The 21,424-nt window shown below is 39.2% G+C and overlaps 1 protein-coding gene across 26 annotated transcripts in view; it reads right to left on the bottom strand.

Moving 5' to 3' along the window:
- Positions 1-21,424, bottom strand: part of PDE4DIP (phosphodiesterase 4D interacting protein) — a 268,329-nt gene that overhangs the window by 95,520 nt on the left and 151,385 nt on the right. For 10 of the 26 annotated variants that reach the window (XM_017670399.3, XM_017670401.3, XM_017670408.3 and 7 more), the window contains exon 1: positions 3,116-4,768. The exons of the other annotated variants lie outside the window; for them this stretch is intronic. In XM_017670399.3, coding sequence (XP_017525888.3) covers positions 3,116-4,240 — 1,125 coding nt within the window. In that variant the 5' untranslated portion in view covers positions 4,241-4,768. Of the gene's footprint in view, positions 1-3,115; positions 4,769-21,424 lie in introns of those variants that run through there. 26 annotated transcript variants of the gene reach the window in all.

Here is a 21,424-nt window from a genome sequence, read left to right as displayed (position 1 = left end):
TCCTAGTTTCAGAGAAGAGAACTGCTTCCAGGCCTTCTGTTGCATGATGTAAGACCTTTAGGCTAAAAGGCAGTTATTTAGATCCTTTTGGTTAATAGCTTTTTTCTTGGCACTTCCCTAGTTCTCACAGTAGCAAGACATAGATTTCAAAATGCTATAATTTTTCTATCCTAATTTTAATAAGCGATACCAGAAGAACCATCAACTAGCATAAAATTAAAAGCCTAATCTTTGATCAACATCTAATGCTTATACCTTCCAAAGGGCCTGATACAGGTTATGTAGCTAAATTATGAGAGGGCTAGATTTACCACTGTCACACTGGAGCTGACCCTGGCATTACAAGGTTTGAAGCAAAGATCTTCTTATCTTCAGGTACACATTCTATAGAAGGCAAATAAAGAATTTGCATAATATCAGAAAATTAGTAAGCAGGAAAACTACACTGTTCCTGCTTTTCTTTAATGTAGGAAAGAAGGAAAAGAAAGAAAGAAAAAGAAGGAAAGCAATCAGGAGGAATTCTAATGGTGATATTTAATAGTGCATAGAATGGGAAATGGAGAGGATTAAACAAAGGAATCAAAATGACCTTACAGAACAATCTCACTCTTCAGGATAAGAGCTTTCTTCGTATTTAGGGTAGAATTTAATTGAAGGAATTTTTTTTCTTTCATGATTTTTTCTTTCTACAAACTAAAACAAGAACTAGAAAAATAACTTACATGTATTTCTATTCTTTCCACACTGGTGCAGAGAAACAGACAAAACCCGTCTGCCTTTGTCCCATTTAGCTCTGGTTTTGCCATAAAGCCCAACAGGCTTTAAGGAGCTTAAAAATCAACCAAACTTAACAAATCAAGGGTCCAAAATACACATTTTATTTACAAACACTTGGAACCAAATTTATCTATTCCCCCACATCTTTAATTACTGGAGAAAATTGCATAGTAATTAAACACCATGATTCTTCAAGCTGAATGTTTCTCCCTCTTCTTGATGTTTATCCTACAAATACTAATGAATGTAAGCCAGGTAACAGCAGAATGGTCAAACACCACTATTTTAAAGGTCTATTTTTCTAATGGACAAATATAAAAAAGTAAAAGGACTCGACATAAAGATACAGTTATCATAGTTTAAATGTGCTCACTAGAAGGACAATTTTCTTCGCAGAATCCCTAAAGAATCCTCCTGGAATCCTTAGGTTATAGAAAAAGCGCTCTTCATTTAAAATAACTATTTATTTAATTCTATGTACATCAGGCAATGTGGTTTAATATATAGAATAAAAAGGTCTTGGTTGAGTGAGAATGGTTAGGAATCTTAAACTCTCTCTGGGCTGTTACTGAAACCACAAGCTTTCCATATCTCTAAATTGCAAGGGTGTATGAGATGATCTTAAAATCCTGATCAATTCCAAAATTTGTTGAGTCCAGGCACCAAAAGAGAGTATTTTTAATTAAACGTGGAGAAAAAACTCTTGTTTGCCTGTAATTTTCTAAGTCTTTACCTTTCTACAGTATTTGCCACGTTTGAGGGCAGAAAAAAATACATCATTCCCCATCAACTTGCCCAGACTACTTACAGTTTCTAGTTTGAAAACACTGTATTTAATTTGTAACAGTATGTCTGGTCAGGGAAACACTGTAAAACCCAAAGTTAGCTGTGAAGCTCCACTGACAGAAAAGGAAGCAGAAGTACACAATCATGAGGCATACTAAACATTCTGTACAAATGAAAACACACTTAAATTTTTTGATATTCATACTTTTTCATAACACTTGCATATACACTCATTCTGGCAATTTTTACAATTCTCCCATTTTCTGCTGTTCTTACTGTGATGTAAATATATGCAATAGAACTACTTTTCAAAAATTTCACGTGACTATCAATTTCATTTATTATTAAACTCTAAGGTTCTAAGATGTTGACTGGAAGCAGGCTTTCCAAAAACACCTTCTAGATTGTCCACCCTTGTAATGTATCACTAAAGAATTTGTATCAACTGTGCAACACAGAGAAGACAAGTAGTGATTTTACAGCATCTTACTACGCTGATGGACAGTGACTGTGAAGGGGTATGTGGGGGGGACTTGGTGAAGGGGGGAGCCTAGTAAACATAATGTTCTTCATGTAATTGTAGATTAATGATACCAAAATAAATAAATAAATAAATAAATAAATAATATGTATCAAGTAGAACGTGCCAGATGTTTCACAAAGTTAATTGAGTCTACCATTTACTGTTGGTATAGAAACAAAATAGCATCTGTCAGGTCCCTGTATATAGAGGCTTGGTATGAATCAATTAGGCAGGCATGAATAGCTCAAATTAAGATCAACTGCCATCTTCTTAGTCATTGAGAAATTTAAAGTATAATGGATGAAATTCTTCTCTCGCCCAATAATGAATGAATCCTTACATCAAACATCTTCTAATAGTGCTCGTAGACACAAGAGCTATGAACGGATTTCAACTTAACATTTTAAATGACAACACCTGAATTCCCAAGTCTCTTTTATGAAATCATTAGTACTCAAATGACCTATTAATTTATTATAAAGTATTGCCCAGATGTCACAATACTTTGGTGGATTAATAGGTTTCCCCAAACCTTTACCCAATGCTCTAATCAGTTTGAGGTACACCTGGGGATGAAAGGCTTAATAACTTTACGAAGAACTAACCAACTAGAGAACTAACTCCCTTAGAGAATGAGAAAAAGCATCTACAAATCTAAAAATGAAAACAAAACAAAAAAAGAAGTGTGGAGTAGAGGATGAGGGAAGAGGGAAGAGTTCTGGTGTCAGAAACAAGATCAAGTGCCTTTTTATAGGGTAAAAGTGAATTAGGAATCTTTTTTTTTAATAGGTCTGCAATTTTGATTATTAATGGCAAGGCCGATTATAGATGTTATAGGATTGTGAAAAATTACTTGAGTGTGAATTATATTTACTAAATGGGACTCAAGCAAAAGGTGCAGCAAAAATGGACTCAATGATTAATTTTCTCAAGTCTATAATATTATTAACCTTCACCTAGACAGAAATCATGTGAAGCCTGAGGCCAGCTAACTAGAATCAGAAGGCACTAGGTAGCCATTTTGTATACCTGGACCCGGAGTGGCAAATAATCTTCATAGAGATCATCCCACAGCTCTTGCAGGTCTGAAATCTCCAAGGGATAACTCACAGGTGTCTTGTAAAGGGGTTTCAAAGACCTGTTACAGAACCCGGAACCAACTCCATCTGTCACGATATGGCCAGGCCTGGCACCAGGTGGGCTGGATTTCACTGGAATAGGAAGCTTGCTCCCTCGTGGGCTCTGGATGGGCTTATAATCAAGGCCTTTAATCATGCTTAGAGCTAGCTCCAGCCTGTGGTTGCACATATGCTGCAAAGCCTGTTCATCTGAACAACAGTCACATTTTACAGGTTCCTTTGCACTTCTCTCAGTCTCCTCGTCCTTTTGCTGTGGAGGACTAGCCTGGACACTTGCATCCAAAGATTCCACAGAGGATCCCGGTGTCTCTTCCTCCATGCTTTCTCCATCTGGGTTTATCTTAGCACTTGGTAAGTCCGGTGGCCCGACCTCAGATAAGGCTGGTTCTTCGGTGCAAATGCTAGTGGACCACCTGGTGGAAGGGACACACGAAATACTTTTAGCCACCTTTCGAGGCACCTTACAAATGGCTTCATAGTCAGAATCAGCAACCCGAAAAGCTGCACAACCACGGCATCTCCTGGGTCGGTTTCCAGGGCCTTCCGAAGCATGGCAGCTGTGTAGCTCCTGAATCTGATCCTCATTTTCTACCCAACACTCAAACCCTGAATAGGCAAAGTCTTCCTGGAGCAGCGCCGAGTATCTCACATCGGGTAAGCCGGAAATGTCAACCGTCCCATTCCCCGCCTTAATCTCCACGCCAGAGTCATCGTTATTCTTCCTATACATGCTAGCAATGCAGAATTTGAGGCGGTCCTTCTCCAGCAGCAGCTTCTGCAAGCGCTCAATAGAAAGGGCTTCGATCCGAGCAATAACGGTGTCGAATCTATAGATCCGATCAAGCATGAAGGCACACTTGCTGCAAGCAAACTCGGCTTTGCCATCGCGGGAGACATCCTTGCCCAGGACGTGCGAAAGCAGAACCTGGAGGTTGAGCTTGGATGCCGTGTGGAAGATCCAGCGCCGCTGGTTTCCGCAAAGCTCCCGGGCACAGATCCTGCAAATCTCCTTCATCTTCCCTCCTGGCGGTGGCCGCGCTTCCCTGAGGCTGCTGCTGCTTGGCGCTCACTCACTGGCCCTCGGTTGCACTCCGTCTCCCTCGTGGCCTCCGGCCTGCATGGCACACCTCAGTGGGGTCCCCGCTCTGCAGGGGCGCACCTCTGCCGCTCGCGCGCGGGCTCCGGGTACCGGAGCAGGCAGCCCCGCCCCTCGGGGAGGGGGCGGGTGTAGAAACGCCTTGGGGGGGATGCTGAGTGGCAACGGAGCAGGCCGCGCCCAGAACCTGCCGGGACTCCTCCAGCTGTTTCTCCCAGCCCCGGCCGCGTCCTCAACGTCCTCCCTTTTCGCAGGCTGGGTTCACGGTACACTAGCGGCCGTCCGCAGCTGACGCAAATGCTCGGAAATTAAGGATCAGATTTCAAGATGGCGTCCGCCGGGGGACGCCCGCGGCCGCCGGTAGATTCCTCTGCGAGCCGTAGTCCCGGAGGCCGGCTCCCCGCTCTGCGCATGCGGAGTGGCAAGCGCGCTCGCCTCGCCCCAAATCCCCGCACCGCGCCTCGGGGCTGAAGCCAAACCAGGCTCAGGGTGGGGGCCGAGTGCAGAGCGGGATGCATACTGACTCCTGCCAGGCCCCCTTCATCTGCTAAGATTTCACCCCAGAAGCGCACCAGTTCCCTCTAGAATCCTCCCTCTCGCTGGAGCGGGATGTCCGGAGGCTCAGCGTCGGGAGGAGAAAGCTGAATCCCCTCCCCCTCTCTCCGCGGGTGTGTGCCACGTACTCAGGCTGGAACAGCCTGGCAGGGCCGCTAGGTACCGTTGTGCGCCGCCTCCTTCCCGCCTGCAGTATTATCCCTTTCCCTACCCGGTTAGGTGCCTCGATTAAAAGGCCCTGGGGCTGCAGAGAAGGAGGGGCGAAAGGGTTGATAAACCAGAGGAAGGTACGGCGGTTTTTAAAAGGTGCCGTTCAACCTCTCCCTTGACTATTGATAGTATTAGAAAAGATGACAAGTGTTTCTCCCCTCGCGTGTTGGGGGTAGGGCATAGGTTTGGGACCGCTGAATGATTTGTCCGTTTTTAGAAAAGAAATTAAGAGAGGGTACAAAACAGTCACCTTAGAAAGAGTCCCGTAAATACCACGTGAATGCAGCTGGTTAATCAAGATTTTGAGATAATAGAAAATGGGCTTTTTCAGCAATGTAAACACCTGAGAGCTGATTACCGTCACCACATTCTCTTTCAGGTTCGGATGGACTACAGTCTTTATTTTGGGGGTGGGGAGGGTAGACAAACACTAGAACAAAAGACCTAGCTTTTTTGAGCAAGAGTCCAGAGTGTCAGGGAGTGATGCTCTGCAGAACTAGGGCTGGGAATTTCACTGACTTCAGTTAGTACCCTGTCTTATTAAACACTGTATAGTTGTAAGTCACCCCACCCTTGGGTATAGAACTTGGAATGCACACAAAGAGTGGAAGGGAGCTAGAGCTCTGACTAGGAGAAATCCGCTGTCAGCCTCTTTTATAATAAAGAATTCTTGACTTGAGAGGCATGCAGACCCCAGATGAGAAGGAAAACAGCCTCAGCAATTACCTGGAATCCCCCCAAAACAGGGCATTTGCCAGTTAAAATAATGTTAAATTTCACTAACTTGACTTTGTGAGAGATCAAGGCAGCAACAGTTTAAATATTTCTGAACCTCTTCTCCAGAACAGAGCCCATACTCCTAAACCTGGAGACATTCAAATGCCTTCAATGCCAACTCATAATGAGCCCCCAAATTTATGAACAATTAAATGAGATGACTTAGAGGAAGTACTTTCACAGTGCTTGGCTCATTAAATTTAATACTAGCTAATATTGTCATTTTAATATTATAATATTTTTAACTAACTTAAAAACTTTATGGGGCCCTGAACACGTAAGATTGTATTGTTCCCTTAAGCACTAAAAACAAAAATCTTAGGAGTTCCATGGTGAGAGAGGACAGTCCTTAGAGCTTTGGGCTTTGTAGGCTACAGAACTTTTCACACGAGATTTCACCTAAATATGCATGTTCTGGCCCTAAAGTCAAGAATGTAAAATAGAGTTCCACGTAAAATTCATGACAGCTTCATTTTTGTGTGCCTCTAGATATATGAGCTTCAACGTCATAAGAAATTAATCTTTGGACTCTATAGTGAGCTATAACAAGGCAAGGGGTTTCTGGCCTCACCCTACTGACAGACTGCCTGCCTGCTGGGACACCACCATGCTGTGCAGAATCTTAAGTGTCTGAAGCACAGGGAGGACTCAAAGATCTATAGAATTGAAAATTAAGATGTTAACCAAGGCCTCATCTTTGACTGTCATTGTAAGTTATGTTTCCATTACATTTCCTGTTGGAGAAAAAGCTAAAGAAACAAAGTGCTTTTCAGTAGCAAACTAAATAATACTTTGTATTATTCTCTATTCCTTAATAAGATGTTTGCATCTGACTGATAGTCCCTAAACTTTAATAGTAATATGTAGGTAGCATGGTGTAGAAGTGCAAGTCAGTACAAATGGAGAAAAGATAATTTACCATTGAAGAATGTATTTGCTAAGTATAAGATCAATGTACTGAAAGGGAGAGCTGTAAATATCTAGGCTTTCCAAAACTGAAGGAATAAAACAGCAGGAGACTCAGACTCCAAGAAGGGACTAGCTGTTACCAAACGGGAGGGATGTAGAAGGGCGGGTGGTTAGGGAGGGAGAATGGGATTGAGGGGTATTATGTTTAGTACACATGGTGTTGGGGGTTACAGGGAAAACTGTAGCACAGAGAAGGCAAACAGTGAATCTGTGGCATCTTACTACACTGATGGACAGTGACTGCAAAGGGGACTGGGTGGGGACTTGATAATATGGGTAAATGTAGTAACCACATTGTTTTTTCATGTGAAACCTTTGTAAGAGTGTATATAAATAATACCTTAATGAAAATTTTTTAAAAAATCTATACTTCCAAAAACAGATAGGAGTAAACCACTCAATAGTCAAAGGAAATTTAATACAGCACTCTACTCATTCCTAAAGAAAAAATTTTAAAACAGTATCTCAAAGTGGATAGTAAACTATAGACTAGAACTAGTCCTAACATGATCATTTAGTATTATATCATTGAATCTCAAATAAAAGATCATTGGTATATAAATAACAACACTTGAAAATAGAAAATATAAACTTCTAAGAAAAATTATGTGATAATAAAATCAGTACTTTGGAAGGGATTAAAGATGGCGATGCGAGAGGTGAGACAGTGGTTTCCTTCTAAAACTGCATATAATACAAAAAATATAATTAATACAACTAACCCTGAGAGCAACAGGAAAGAGGACTGTGCCAGACTGTCGTAAGAAATTATGACACCTGGAGAAAAGGGCAGACCTCACCGAACGGGGTAACATACCAAAGCTGTGGCCTGGTGGGACCCCAGCCCTTCGCCCACCCCAGCTCATCAACAGGAGGAAGAGAAACAGAGTGGGGGAGGGAGTGGAGGCCTGGGACTGCTGAATACCCAACTCCGGAGATCTGCTCTGGGAGCACAAACCTACATCTCATGGTGCTTTCATGATACTCTTATGATTATGGGGTTGGAAAGCTAGGACAGGCAAAATTCCTGGAGAGACTGAGATTCCAGCCTCTTGTGGAAAGCAGGGATCCATATCCAGCTACTCTGGGACAAAAGCTTATACCTGTGTGCTCGGCCCACTGGTTCAGGCAGTGGAGACAAGCATAGCAACCAGGAAGCAGAAAACAGCTCTTTCCTCCCCCTCAGGCACCAATACCACTCCCCTGTGACCACCGACATTGCCTCAGAGTCTGAGCAGCTCCAGAGGGTACAGTTCTAGACACTAGAGGGCACCATATACAAATATGAAACGCCAAAGGAACCTGATCCAGAGTAAAATTATTAATATAACTCCCAAGAAAGATTTAAATAACATGGACCTCATAACTCTTCCTGAAAGGGAATTCAAACTGAAAAATCATTAAAATGCTCATGGAGGTATGGAAAGATATTCAAGAACTCAGGAATGAATTCCGGTTGGAGATCCAATCATTGAAGAGCACAACGGAGGGTATTTAAAGCAGATTGGATATGGTGGAGGAGACAATAAATGAAAAAGAAACTAGAGAAGAGGAATAAAAAGAAGCTGAGGGACAGAGAGAAAAAAGGATCTCTAAGAATGAAAGAATATAGAGAGAACTGTGTGACCAATCCAAACGGAACAATATTCACATTATAGGGATACCAGAAGAAGAGACAGAGAGAAAGGGGTAGAAAGTGTCTTCGAGGAGGCAGTTGCTGAAAACTTCCCCAATCTGGGGAAGGAGATAGTCTCTCAGGCAATGGAGAACCACAGATCTCCCAACACAAGGGACCCAAGGAAGACAAAACCAAGACATATAGTAATTAGAATGGCAAAGATCAAGGATAAGGACAGACTATTAAAAGCAGTCAGAGAGAGAAATAAGATCACGTACAAAGGAAAGCCCATGAGGCTAACATAAGACTTCTCAGCAGAAACATTACAGGCCAGAAGTGAGTGGCATGATATATTTAATGTAATGAAGCAGAAGGGCCTGGAACCAAGATTATTTTATCCAGCTAGATTATGATTTAAATTTGAAGGAGGGATTAAACAATTTCCAGATAAGCAAAAGCTGAGAGAGTTTACTTCCCACAAACCATCTCTACAGTGTATTTTGGAGGGACTGCTATAGATGGAAGTGTTCCTAAGGTTTAATAACTGTCACCAGAGGTAATAAAATCACAGTAAAGAAAATAGAACAGCTAATTACTAAGCAAATGCAAAATTAAGTTAACTATCCCCAAAGTCAAGGCATAGACAAACAGCACAGAATATGATACACAATATATAAAGAATGGAGGAGGAAAAAAAGGAGAAAAAGAAAAGAACCTTGATTGTTTGTAATATCATATTAAATGAGTTAAGTTAGACTGTTAGACAGTAAGGAGGTTAACCTTGAACCTTTGGTAACCACGAATCTAAATCCTGCATTGGCAGTAAGTACATATCTATTGATAATCACCCTAAATGGAAATGGACTGAATGCACCAATCAAAAGACATGGAGTCACTGAATGGATAAAAAAAACAAGACCCGTCTATATGCTGCCTACAAGAGACTCACTTTAAACCCAAAGACATACACAGACTAAAAGTGAAGGGATGGAAAAAGATATTTCATGCAACTACAAGAGAGAAAAAAGCAGGAGTTGCAGTACTTGTACCAGACAAAATAGACATCAAAAGAAAGACAGTCACAAGAGACAAAGAAGGACATTACATAATAAAAAATGGGTCAATCCAACCAGGAGATATAACCATTATAAATATCTATGCTCCCAACACAAGAGCATCTACATATGTGAAACAAATACTAACTGAATTAAAAGGGGAAATAGAATGCAATGCATTCATTCTAGGAGACTTCAACACTCCAATCACTCCGAAAGACAGATTAATCAGACAGAAGATAAGTAAGGACACAGAGGCATTGAACAACACAATAGAAGAGATGGACCTAACAGACATCTACAGAACTCTACACCCAAAAACAGCAGAATACACATTCTTCTCAAGTGCACATGGAACATTTTCAAGAATAGATCATATACTAGGCCAGAAAAAGAGCCTCAGTAAATGAAAAAAGATTGAAATTGTACCAACCAGTTTCTCAGACCACAAAGGTATGAACCTACATATAAATTATGCAAAGAAAATGAAAAATCCCACAAACACGTGGAGGCTTCACAACATGCTCCTAAATAACCAATGGATCAATGAACAAATAAAAACAGAGACCAAGCAATATATGGAGACAAATGACAACAATAATTCAACACCGCAAAATCTGTGGGACGCAGTGAAGGCCGTGCTAAGAGGAAAGTATACTGCAATAGAGGCCTACCTCAGGAAAGAAGAACAATCCCATATAAGCAGTCTAAACTCACAATTAAGGAAACTAGAAAAAGAACAAATGAGGCCCAAAGTCAGCAGAAGGAGGGACATAATAAGATGAGAGCAGAAATAAATAAAATCAAGAAGAATAAAACAATAGAAAGAATCAGTGAAAGCAAGAGTTGGTTCTTTGAGAAAATAAACAAAATACATAAACCCCTAGCCAGGCTTATCAAGAAAAAAAGAAAGTCTACACATATAAACAGAATCAGAAATGAGAATGGAAAAAATCACTGTGGATACCACAGAAATATAAAGAATTATTAGAGAATACTATGAAAAATATGCTAACAAACTGGATAACCTAGAAGAAATGGACAACTTTCTAGAAAAATACAACCTTCGCAGGCTGACCAAGGAAGAAACAGAAAATCTGAACAGACCAATTACCAGCAATGAAATTGAACTGGTAATCAAAAGACTAACTAAGTACAAAGTCCTTGGACCAAATGGCTTCACTACTGAATTTTATCAAACATTTAGTGAAAACCTAATACCCATTCCCCTTTAAAGTTTTCCAAAGAATAGAAGAAGAGGGAATACTTCCAAACTCATTCTATGAGGCCTGCATCACTCTAATACCAAAACCAGGCAAAGATGCCACAAAAAAAGAAAATTACAGACCTATATCCCTCATGAACATAAATGCAAAAATACTCAACAAAATATTAGCAAACCGAATTCAAAAACAAATAAAAAAGATCATCCATCATGATCAAGTAGGATTTATTCCAGGGATGCAAAGATGGTACAACATTCAAAAATCCATCAATATCATCCACCACATCAACCAAAAGAAGGAAAAAACCACATGATCATCTCCATAGATGCTGAAAAAGCATTTGACAAAGTTCAACATCCATTCATGATAAAAACTCACAACAAAATGGGTACAGAGGGCAAGTGCCTCAACATAATAAAGGCCATATATGATAAACCCAGAGCCAACATCATACTTAACAGTGAGAAGCTGAACGCTTTTCCTTTGAGATCGAGAACAAGACAGGTATGCCTACTTTCCCCACTTCTATTCAACATAGTACTGGAGGTCCTAGCCATGGCAATCAGACAAAACAAAGAAATACAAGGCATCCAGATTGGCAAGGAAGAAGTTAAACTGTCCCTGTTTGCAGATGACATGATATTGTACATAAAAAACCCTAAAGAATCCATTCCAAAACTACTAGAACTAGTATCTGAATTCAGCAAAGTTGCAGGATACAAAATTAATACACAGAAATCTGTGCCATTTCTATATACTCACAATGAACTAGCAGAGAGAGAAATCAGGAAAACAATTCCATTAACAATTGCATCAAAAAGAATAAAATACCTAGGAGTAAACCTAAACAAGGAAGTGAAAGACCTATACCCTGAAAACTACAAGACACTCTTAAGAGAAATTAAAGAAGATACCAATAAATGGAAACACATCCCGTGCTCATGGATAGGAAGAATTAATATTGTCAAAATGGCCATCCTGCCTAAAGCAATCTATAGATTCAATGCAATTCCTATCAAAATACCAACAACATTCTTCAATGAACTAAAGAAAATAATTCTAAAATTCATATGGAACCACAAAAGACCTCAAATAGCCAAAGCAATTCTGAGAAGGAAGAATAAAGCTGGGGGCATTACGCTCCCCAACTTCAAGCTCTACTACAAAGCCATAGTAATCAAGACAATTTGGTAGTGGCACAAGAACAGACCCATAGACCAATGGAACAGACTAGAGAGCCCTGATATAAACCCAACCATATATGGTCAATTAATATATGATAAGGGAGCCATAGATATACAATGGGGAAATAACAGCCTCTTCAATGGCTGGTGTTGGCAAAACTGGACAGCTACATGTAAAAGGATCACTGTCTAACCCCATACACAAAAGTAAATTCGAAATGGATCAAAGACTTGAATGTAAGTCATGAATCCATAAAACTCTTAGAAGACAACATAGGCAAGCATCTCCTGAATATAAACATGAGCACCGTCTTCCTGAATGTGTCTCCTCAAGCAAGGGAAACAAAAGCAAAAATGAACTCATGGGACTACATCAAACTAAAAAGTTTCTGTACGGCAAAGGACACCATCAACAGATAAAAAGGCATCCTACAGTAGGGGAGAATATATTTGTAAATGACATATCCGACAAGGGGTTAACATCCAAAATATATAAAGAACTTACACGCCTCAACACCCAAAAAGCAAATAACCCAATTAAAAAATGGGCAGAGGATATGAAGAGACAATTCACCAAAGAAGAAATTCATATGGCCAACAGACACATGAAAGATGCTCCTCATCACTAATCATCAGGGAAATGCAAATTAAAACCACAATGAGATATCACCTCACACCAGTAAGGATGGCCAGCATTGAAAAGACTAAGAACAACAAATGCTGGCGAGGATGTGGAGAAAGGGGAACCCTCCTACACTGCTGGTGGGAATGTAAGCCTGTTCAACCATTATGGAAAGCAATATGGAGGTTCCTCAAAAAACTAAAAATAGAATTACCATTTGTCTCAGGAATCCCACTCCTTGGAATTTACCCAAAGAATACATCTTCTCAGATTCAAAGAGACATATGCACCCCTATGTTTATCGCAGCACTTTTTACAATAGCGAAGATATGGAAGCAACCTAAGTGTCCATCAGTAGATGAATAGATAAAGAAGAGGTGGTACACATATACAATGGAATACTATTCGGCCATAAGAAAGAAACAGATCCTACCATTTGCAACAGCCTGGATGGAGCTGGAGGAGATTATGCTCAATGAAATAAGCTAGATGGAGGAAGACAAACGCCAAATGATTTCCCTCATTTGTGGAGTATAACAATGTAGCAAAACTGAAGGAACAAATTAGCAGCAGACTCAGAGACTCCAAGAAGAGACTAGTGGTTACCAAAGGGGAGGTACAAAAGGGGAGGGGTGTGGGACAGCGGGTGGGGAGGGAGGGAGAAGGGGACTGAGGGGTATTATGTTTAGTACACATGGTGTGGGAGACCACGGGGAGAACAGTGTAGCACAGAGAAGGCACATAGTGGATCTGTGGCATCTTACTACACTGATGGACAGTGATGCAAAGGGGTTTGGGTGGGGACTTGATAATATGGGTAAATATAGTAAACTCATTGTTTTTTCATGTGAAACCTTCATAAGAGTGTATATCAATCATACCTTAATAAAACATTTTAAAAATAAAAAAATAATAAATAATAAAATCAGTACTTCTTGGCCCTTAACAGTAGCATACTGGTTAAGATATTGTATTTAGTTAACACTAGCTCCCTATGCAGAAGCAAGCAAAATGGGCTGACTAGAAACATTTACTTTTATTCTATATACCATGTGTCATTTGAATTTTTGGCAATTAATGTGTGTTCATGTATTTTCAAAAATTTAGAAAATATTCTATAGTTAAAACTAAGAATTGTACCAATTTAACATACTAATATCAGGGTCTAACTGGTAAAACTTGAACCAAAAAGGAAAATTTTTATAATGTATATGATATATATATAAGTACAACATATATACAAAGGTTCAAAGGGGATACTGGGTAGTGATTATGTGTGCTAATCAAGGATACTTCTTTCCTCATTTGTTTCCTTTATAGTTTTCTATTGTGTATATTGCTTTTATGATAATATTTGTTACTATAAAATAGGATAAACATATTTTGATATATTCATACAATGCAATACTAACCAGCAATAAAAAAGAAAAACTGATACCCATAACATGAATCTCAAAAGCATGTTAAATGAAACAAGTCATATAAATCAGTACTTCCTATGTGATTCTATTTATTTTTAAGTCTAAACTAAGAAAAATGAATCTATAGTGATAAAAATACATAAAGTGATTATGGGGGATGAGATAGGGTGAGAATGAATTGCAAAGGAGCACAAATGAACTTTCTAGGGTGATGAAAATGTTCTATATCTTGTTTTAGGTGATGGTTACGTGGATGTGTACAATTGTTAAAGCCTATTAAACTGAATGCTTAGATCAATAATTATATATGTTAGTATAGCTCAATAAAAAAGATGAAAGGGAGCAAAAAATATAATAATATGTATTACTCATAAACTTTCAATCAGAGGGATTTCTTTGGTAGAATGTAACCCCCACTTTATCATAAGAATATCTTTGAAAATTGGAAAGATAGCCCAAAAGAAATTTTATAAATGGCCCAACTTGAAATCCAAAACTTTATAGTTCCTTACCATATGAGCTCTGGAAAATATTACTGTATATGCACACCACACATTTATGCTTGAAGCAAAGCATGTTGTTAAGGTGAGACTTAAGGCTTTTGTGATGATTTAGAATAGGATGATTACTTTTAAAACTTTTATCAAAGGTACATTATAAAGGAACATTTGAGAACAGGCTTCATAAGTATTGTGAATTAAACAAATTATTAATTACATATATCTGCAATTTGGCCTCAAAATGAATTGATAAATGCATTCACAAGCACTAATTAGCTGTATGTCCTAGGTCAAATCACCGGCCCTTAATCTCCCAATCTACAGAATAAACATGTCTACTTTTCAGCCTTTAACATGCATCAGAATCTCCTGGAGGGCTTCATAAAACAGAGATTGCTGGGACCTACTCTGGAGTTTTCTAATTCAGTTGGTCTTGGGTGGGGCCCAAGAATTCCTAACAAATTTGCAGATCTTGCTGACGCTGTTGTCTGGCAACCATACTTTGAAAAACACTGAATTTGACCTGTCCTAAATTGTATTCAGAAAAATCTCAGTCAAAAGATCAGAAGTTGTGCAGATAAATGGAAAACCCATCAAAGAACTATTTATAGAATTGTTGAATTTAGTGTATTTCCATTTGGAACAAAGATTCCTAAGTATTTTAATGGTAGGGATCTTTTGTACTATCTCTATTTTGATCTATATGTATGGGGGCCTGAGAAGTATCTTTTGGAACTGTAGCCACATTTGTACCCCCCTGTTGAAGTGTTTCTAAGACCCAATTCTGGTTTGTGAGGGAGTTTCCAAGAGAATCAGAGGTGGAAAATCCCATGTTCCAAAACAGGTTAGGATAGGTTTCATTGCCCTAGTTATGACATTGGAAATAGCTATTCTAATTACTAAAAACTATGCCCCCAAAACCCAAAAAAAGTGATTCTGGCAGAGAAGCTAAAGCAGGTGAGGAAATGCAAGAAAAATTAAAGGTAATTGGGCTTTATAGTAACACCACAATCGTGCATGGCTTCCCTGTGCTGGCTGGAAATCTTTCAGAAGCCACAATCATGCTTTGCATTAATTAAAAGCACAACATTTCAAAACACTTGTTTTAAAACCAAGAGGTTTCCAGCTCAATGCAGTAATATGGTTATCAGCAAAATCCATCTTAAAATAGTAACAGAGTCTTTTGAGTTAAATACCCATAGCTGTTAAAGTGAATTTTAAAGTATATGTTAAGTCAATCAATCAATGAGCAAGAACTTAAGTAAACTTAATGTCTTTTCTCTGTCTAAAGTGAGCTTTAAGCTTAGTTCAAGGGGAGAAACTGTGCATGGTACAATTAAAACAAATGATCATTAAACTAAATGGTGCTAACTTAAATTCAATGTGAGTACAGAAAAAGTTAAGATTAGTATGGGCTGACATAGTTGAAAGGGGCAAGAGTAGCTCTTGAGATGGGTCTTAGGATGGAGGAAATGAAGGAAGGGGCTCCAGAAATAGAAAACAGCATCTTTAATATCTTGGAAGTTGAGTTAAATACAGTGTTAGCCTATAGATAAAGAACATTTGGGGAATTTTGTGGGACATATGAATGGCTGGGTTCATCCTACTCTCTACATCTTATTCTCTATAATTGCTTATGCAAAGAACTTGCATGAAAAGCCAATGTTAGCCAGACACTATACTGTGGGCCTATGGAGGGCCTTGGCAACTAGAATTCAGTTAATGTTTGGCAAAGGCAAAGGAATTTGGACTTAATGTTATGGACTTAAGCAGAGAATGAAATGATGAAAACTTTATTTTAGGAAGATTAGCCAGACAACAGGATGAACTGGAGTTTCAGGGAGAGATTTTGGGATGGTTACAGGAAGACCTAATAAAAGCCATTGCAGTTATTCATATGTGAGGTAATAAAAAGGTCTGCTCTAGAAATGGAAATAAAGTGGTAAATATGAGAATCATTTTGAAGGAATGAACAGCAGGACTTGATGTATGTACAGAGAGAATGAAGGAAAAAGGGTTAAAGATGGAGATAAGGTTTTTGGTCTGGAAGACTGGTAGAAAAAATCGACTACTTCTAACTGAACAGAAATGTGAGTTGAAGAGTCCATTTGCAAAATGGATAATGACAAATTTGATTTGGGACATGCTGCGTTTAGGTAACTGAGAAAACTATAAAAACCTAAGTGGAGCTCTTCTGCAATCCAAGCACAGGTGAATGGGAGACAAAGTTCCAAGAATGAGAAGGGTGGTTAACATTGTCAAAAGCTAGAGAGAGATCAGTAGAAGAGATAAGGCCAGGCATATCATTTTCTATAACTGGGTGGACTTATAAACTTCAGAGTTGTTCCTTTAATTCTTTAGAATCCTTTCCTATTAAGCCAAACACTAAATTCTTTTTGATCCTTTTTCTGAACATGTGAAAGATTCTTCACATTTTCACTACAACTTTCCATTTCAGGTTCTTTCAACCTGAAACTTGAACCATGTCACAGAGCCTTAGAGCTTACCTCTCTAGTCATCCTGCATACTATTTCCAGAATATTCCTAGTAAAGATCCATTACTGTCTACTTCCTATAGGATGAAGCCCCAAACCCTTAGCCTGGCATTTCACTATCTCTTAAAAATAGATCCAATCTGTTTTTCAGCTTCATCTAAAACTTCTTCACTAACCAAATGGTGATGGTAAATTTTTAGATACAAATTTGTTTCATTACCTATATGTTCCTGCCTCCCTCTTTTCTAATCTGATGGTCATATCCTTAGCATTACCTTGACTCAGGAATTTTTACAGAGCAAACAGCACAGGCTGAAGTCAGATGCATTTCCTGGATTCTATAAAAGTCTAAACCCACTGAGAAGAAGAAGCCAGGTATCCTGATGGAGAAGAGGAGAGGGACACATGTCCTTGAGGTCAACAAAAGAGAACCGAGTGAGATTTCACCGAGATCAGGAAGAAACTGAGGGTCAAAGACACTGAGGGCCACCTCCATTCCATATCAGTCCCCTGGGGAAGCAGCAGGACCCAGGGGGTGAACGCAGTGGGGTGACTTGGAGAGGCTGGATCTAGGTTGAGGGGTTTTGTCTCCATAAAAGATTCTAATATAGAAAACTGGTAGGTTGGCAGAACCATGCTTGCTGGGTCAGGGGTACTTCAGTGATGGGCCAATGGTCAGAGTAATCATCTTGATGCTTTGGCACCTGATAAAAGCTAGGGACCTCCACCTTCACATAATAGAGAATGGTGAGGGGGAAGTAATAAAAGGACAAAATTGAATTTCTTACCAACGTGGTTAGGATAGGGACTCAGGGTAACATTAAATTGATTTAAAGAAATAATGTGCTATTACCTGCATAATTGAATCTGTGAACTAAGAGTCAATCCATTACAAACTTTGTTTCCTTGTAGGTGTTCACTGAGGTTCAGTCCTAGACTCTCTTCACCTCTCTATTCTCTTTCAATGTCTTCTTACCGTTTCCCATCTTTATAGCAGTAACTTCCCATTTATATCTTTATCCCAGAATTATCCTCTGAGTTCAACTCCCAACCACCTGTCTGCATCTGTATGTGATGTGTGATAGTCATCTGAAAGCACAGAAAACACTGAAGTCTTGACTGCCATCTTCCCCTTACCTATAATGCCCCCACTCCTTCTTTCTAATCCTTTATTAGGAGTCAACAAACTATGGGCTATAGGCTAAATTCAACCCCCACCTGCTTTTCTAAGAGTTTTATTGGAACACAGCCATGCCCATTCCTTTGTGTATTGTGTATGTCTGTTTTTGTGCTACATTGGCAGAAACCTCATGGCCTGCAAAGTCTAAAAAATTTACTGTCTAGTCTTTAGCCAAAAAACAATTTTGCTAATTCCTGCTTTTTGTTTGCTTAAATGTGCTTATCACAATTTGCAATTATTTATTTGTTTTTTTGATATTTGGTTATTTGTCTATCTGCCTTATTAGACTGTAAGCGCCCTAAGAGAAAGGGCTCTGCCTTTCTTATTCTCACTGTTTTCTCTGGCACCTAACAGCAACAGTATCTGGCCCTGGTAGACAATCAATAAACAGGCAGTGACTGGAATACATGAATGAATGAATGAATGAATAAACTGTTTATTATATCTTGAAATTTTACTTCACTCTTTTGCCTTAGCATAAAACTTCCATTCTTGGTTACTCTCTAATGACCTCATATCTTAATAGAGTTCCATAATAATTAGTCCTGTCAAATTTCTTTTCCCTCTACTCTATCCTCCTGCTAGATTATTCTTTCTAAAACAGATCTCAGATATATCCCTTTCCTGCACAGTGACCTGGAAACCTAATGACTTACAATTAAATCATAAACTTCTTAATCTGACATTTAAGACCTTCTAACTCTAGCCTAGCTCCACCCTATTTTTCTAACCTAAATCACTGTCCCCTACCTATATTCTATTTCAGCTGTTGCTTCCTTATCCTGAACTTCTCTACCTCTCCGTCTCATCCACTTGGAATGTTCTTTCCTATTACTACCCTCTACCTGTCAAAATCCTATCCACCCTTCAGGTATTTTCCTTAAACTGCCTTTCTTAATTTTCCAAGAGACATCTTTCTCTTCTTTGAATTTCCAAAGTACTTTTTGTACCTATAGTAATTTGTGTGTCATTTTCCATATTGCCCTCTCCCCATTAGCTGCTAAGCTCTTTAAGAAGAGGAACCATACTTTACTCATCCTATCTTCTGAGGTACTTAGAACAGTATGTTCCTAGACTTAACTAAATAACCACCAATGGATGAATGAATAAACTGATGTCTTACCCTTTCATCTCTTGTTAAAATCCTATGCATTCCTTAAAGATCAGAATCTTGGTTGGCCACTGCAGCACATGATGACTTTTTTCTTTCTCTACCTCCTTATATTTTGTTTCATCAGTGACTTTCTTACCTTCCAATTAGATGGTAATTTCCAGAAGGCAGAGACTAAATCTTATACATCTTTGTGTTTTCCCTTCACATAACAGTACTTTGTGCATTATAAATAAATATTTTCTATGAAGCTGTAAAGAAGCCCCTTAATTCTCACCTTTGTCGCTCTAAAGATCAGATTATGATTGCCTTATCTGATAAGGCCTGTTTCTGGGACATGTTACCAAAGAAGGTTATGTCTGGGGGCAGTGATATTGCATGAAGATTTGTAAATGTGTCTCTATCTTCAACATTTATCAGCTTAAGAAGGGGATCTTGAAAAGCTGCTCTAAAAAACAATCTTCTTATATGAAGTTGGCTATAGCTGCCTGAGCTACTAATTAATCCCTATAAGGTTTTCAGTCTCTGCCTTGAGCATTTAGAGCATACTCTTGCCTTAACTTCAGGTCAGATCTCTCCACGGGGACGCTGACTACAGTGTCTGCTGCTTTGTGTACATAGGTAAGTCCAAATTACTTAATGAATGCCTCTCCCTAATTCTGTTGCCCTTTTTCTTTTTTTAGGTGAAATCACAGTGAAATTACACGTTAATAAATACTGCTTACATTAAAAATGGAGAGAACAAAAGGAAAGAAACAACACAAGAATTCCCCCAGACTTCCCTTTGCAAGTACATCATTTCGACCTTGCCTTCACACCCTCCAACTCTGGTTTCATTTTAAAAGTTCTCTAAGAGGAAGCTTCCACCATTCTGTTAAAAAGATGTAGACTAGTTGCTGCACCCTGACTGCCACATCAGAAAGTTCTAGAGCACCGTCATCAAAACGACATGGTACTGATCCGTATGGATATGAAGGCTCAGAAGCAAACATGGAATGTTGTCAACCATGGCAGGTCAAATTTATGGCACTTTTTTGTTGTCCTGTAAAGTTAATTATATAATAGAAGTTCACAAGTATTGTACAAGTACAGCTAAAACGGATACTGTATGATGTTTTAGTGAAATGGAAAAGGAAAACAGCTAATGGGAGAGTAAAATCAATCAAATCAATCTTTATCAAAACTGGCTGTCTTATTTCAGGGGAAGAAGGCTCTGAAGTGAATTTCCTGTACTCAGAGATTGTACCCCAGTCCAGCCTTTCATACTGGGCTCACTTGAGAAATACTTATTCTGTGGGAGGTCGGGTAATGTGAATGTTCTTCACTTGCATAGCACAAACCTAGAAGTGTTAAGATATATGAGTGCTCCTTCTAAAGCTCAGCTGTGGAATTCTCAGTTGTGATCAGTAGGAGAAGGAAGTGAATCAGTCCTCAGTAATCATGCTCCTTCATCCCCTAGCATCTGTAAAGGATTAGAGGGAAGGCTTGGCTGAAGATGAGGGAATTCTTCAGCCTCTGCAGAGTAGGCCCAGAGCTTAGAAAATGAACTTGTGCCTCCCATACTGTGGGGGCGTGGCTCCTGTCGTGAGAGGTGGCATGGCAGACAAAGGTTTGAGCATTAATACAGTAAAACTAAGATGCTGTTACTGTTAGCAGAAAATGGTAACACCCACAGCGAAGGCTTCAGGTGTCACAAATAGCAAGAGTTGCCACAATTACTGTGTACAGAGGTGGAGACAAAGTGCTTTATAAGTGGATAATATTCTTTACCCTAGCTAATTCACATAATGGTAACATCAGTTACATGCTCAGTCAACCCTCAGTCTAAACAACCATCAGGATTGCCTTTCTAAAAGGCAAATCATATGCTTTTATTACCTGTGCTTGATTGCTTTTGTTTTTTAAATTCTCTGTTGCCTATAACATGAAGTCCTTAGCTTGACATTTATGGGACTTTCCAGTTATATATTTCATTATTCTCCAACACTTAGCATATATTTGGCAATACCAGTTACTCCCAATTCCTTAACTGTGTTCCACACCACTGGATACATTGTTTCACATGCCTAGAATGCACTTGGTTTTTCTGCCTGGTATACTCAGCTTTTAAGGCACAGGTGACTTCCAGGAGATGCTTTCTCTGACTTCCAAAGGTAGAGGTTAATCCCAGCCATCTTTGA

The sequence above is a fragment of the Manis javanica genome, chromosome 4, assembly GCF_040802235.1.
Source record: "Manis javanica isolate MJ-LG chromosome 4, MJ_LKY, whole genome shotgun sequence".
Taxonomy (NCBI): Eukaryota; Metazoa; Chordata; class Mammalia; order Pholidota; family Manidae; genus Manis; species Manis javanica.
The sequence above is the reverse complement of the archived record's forward strand: the minus strand, read 5'-3'. Positions and strand labels throughout refer to the sequence as shown.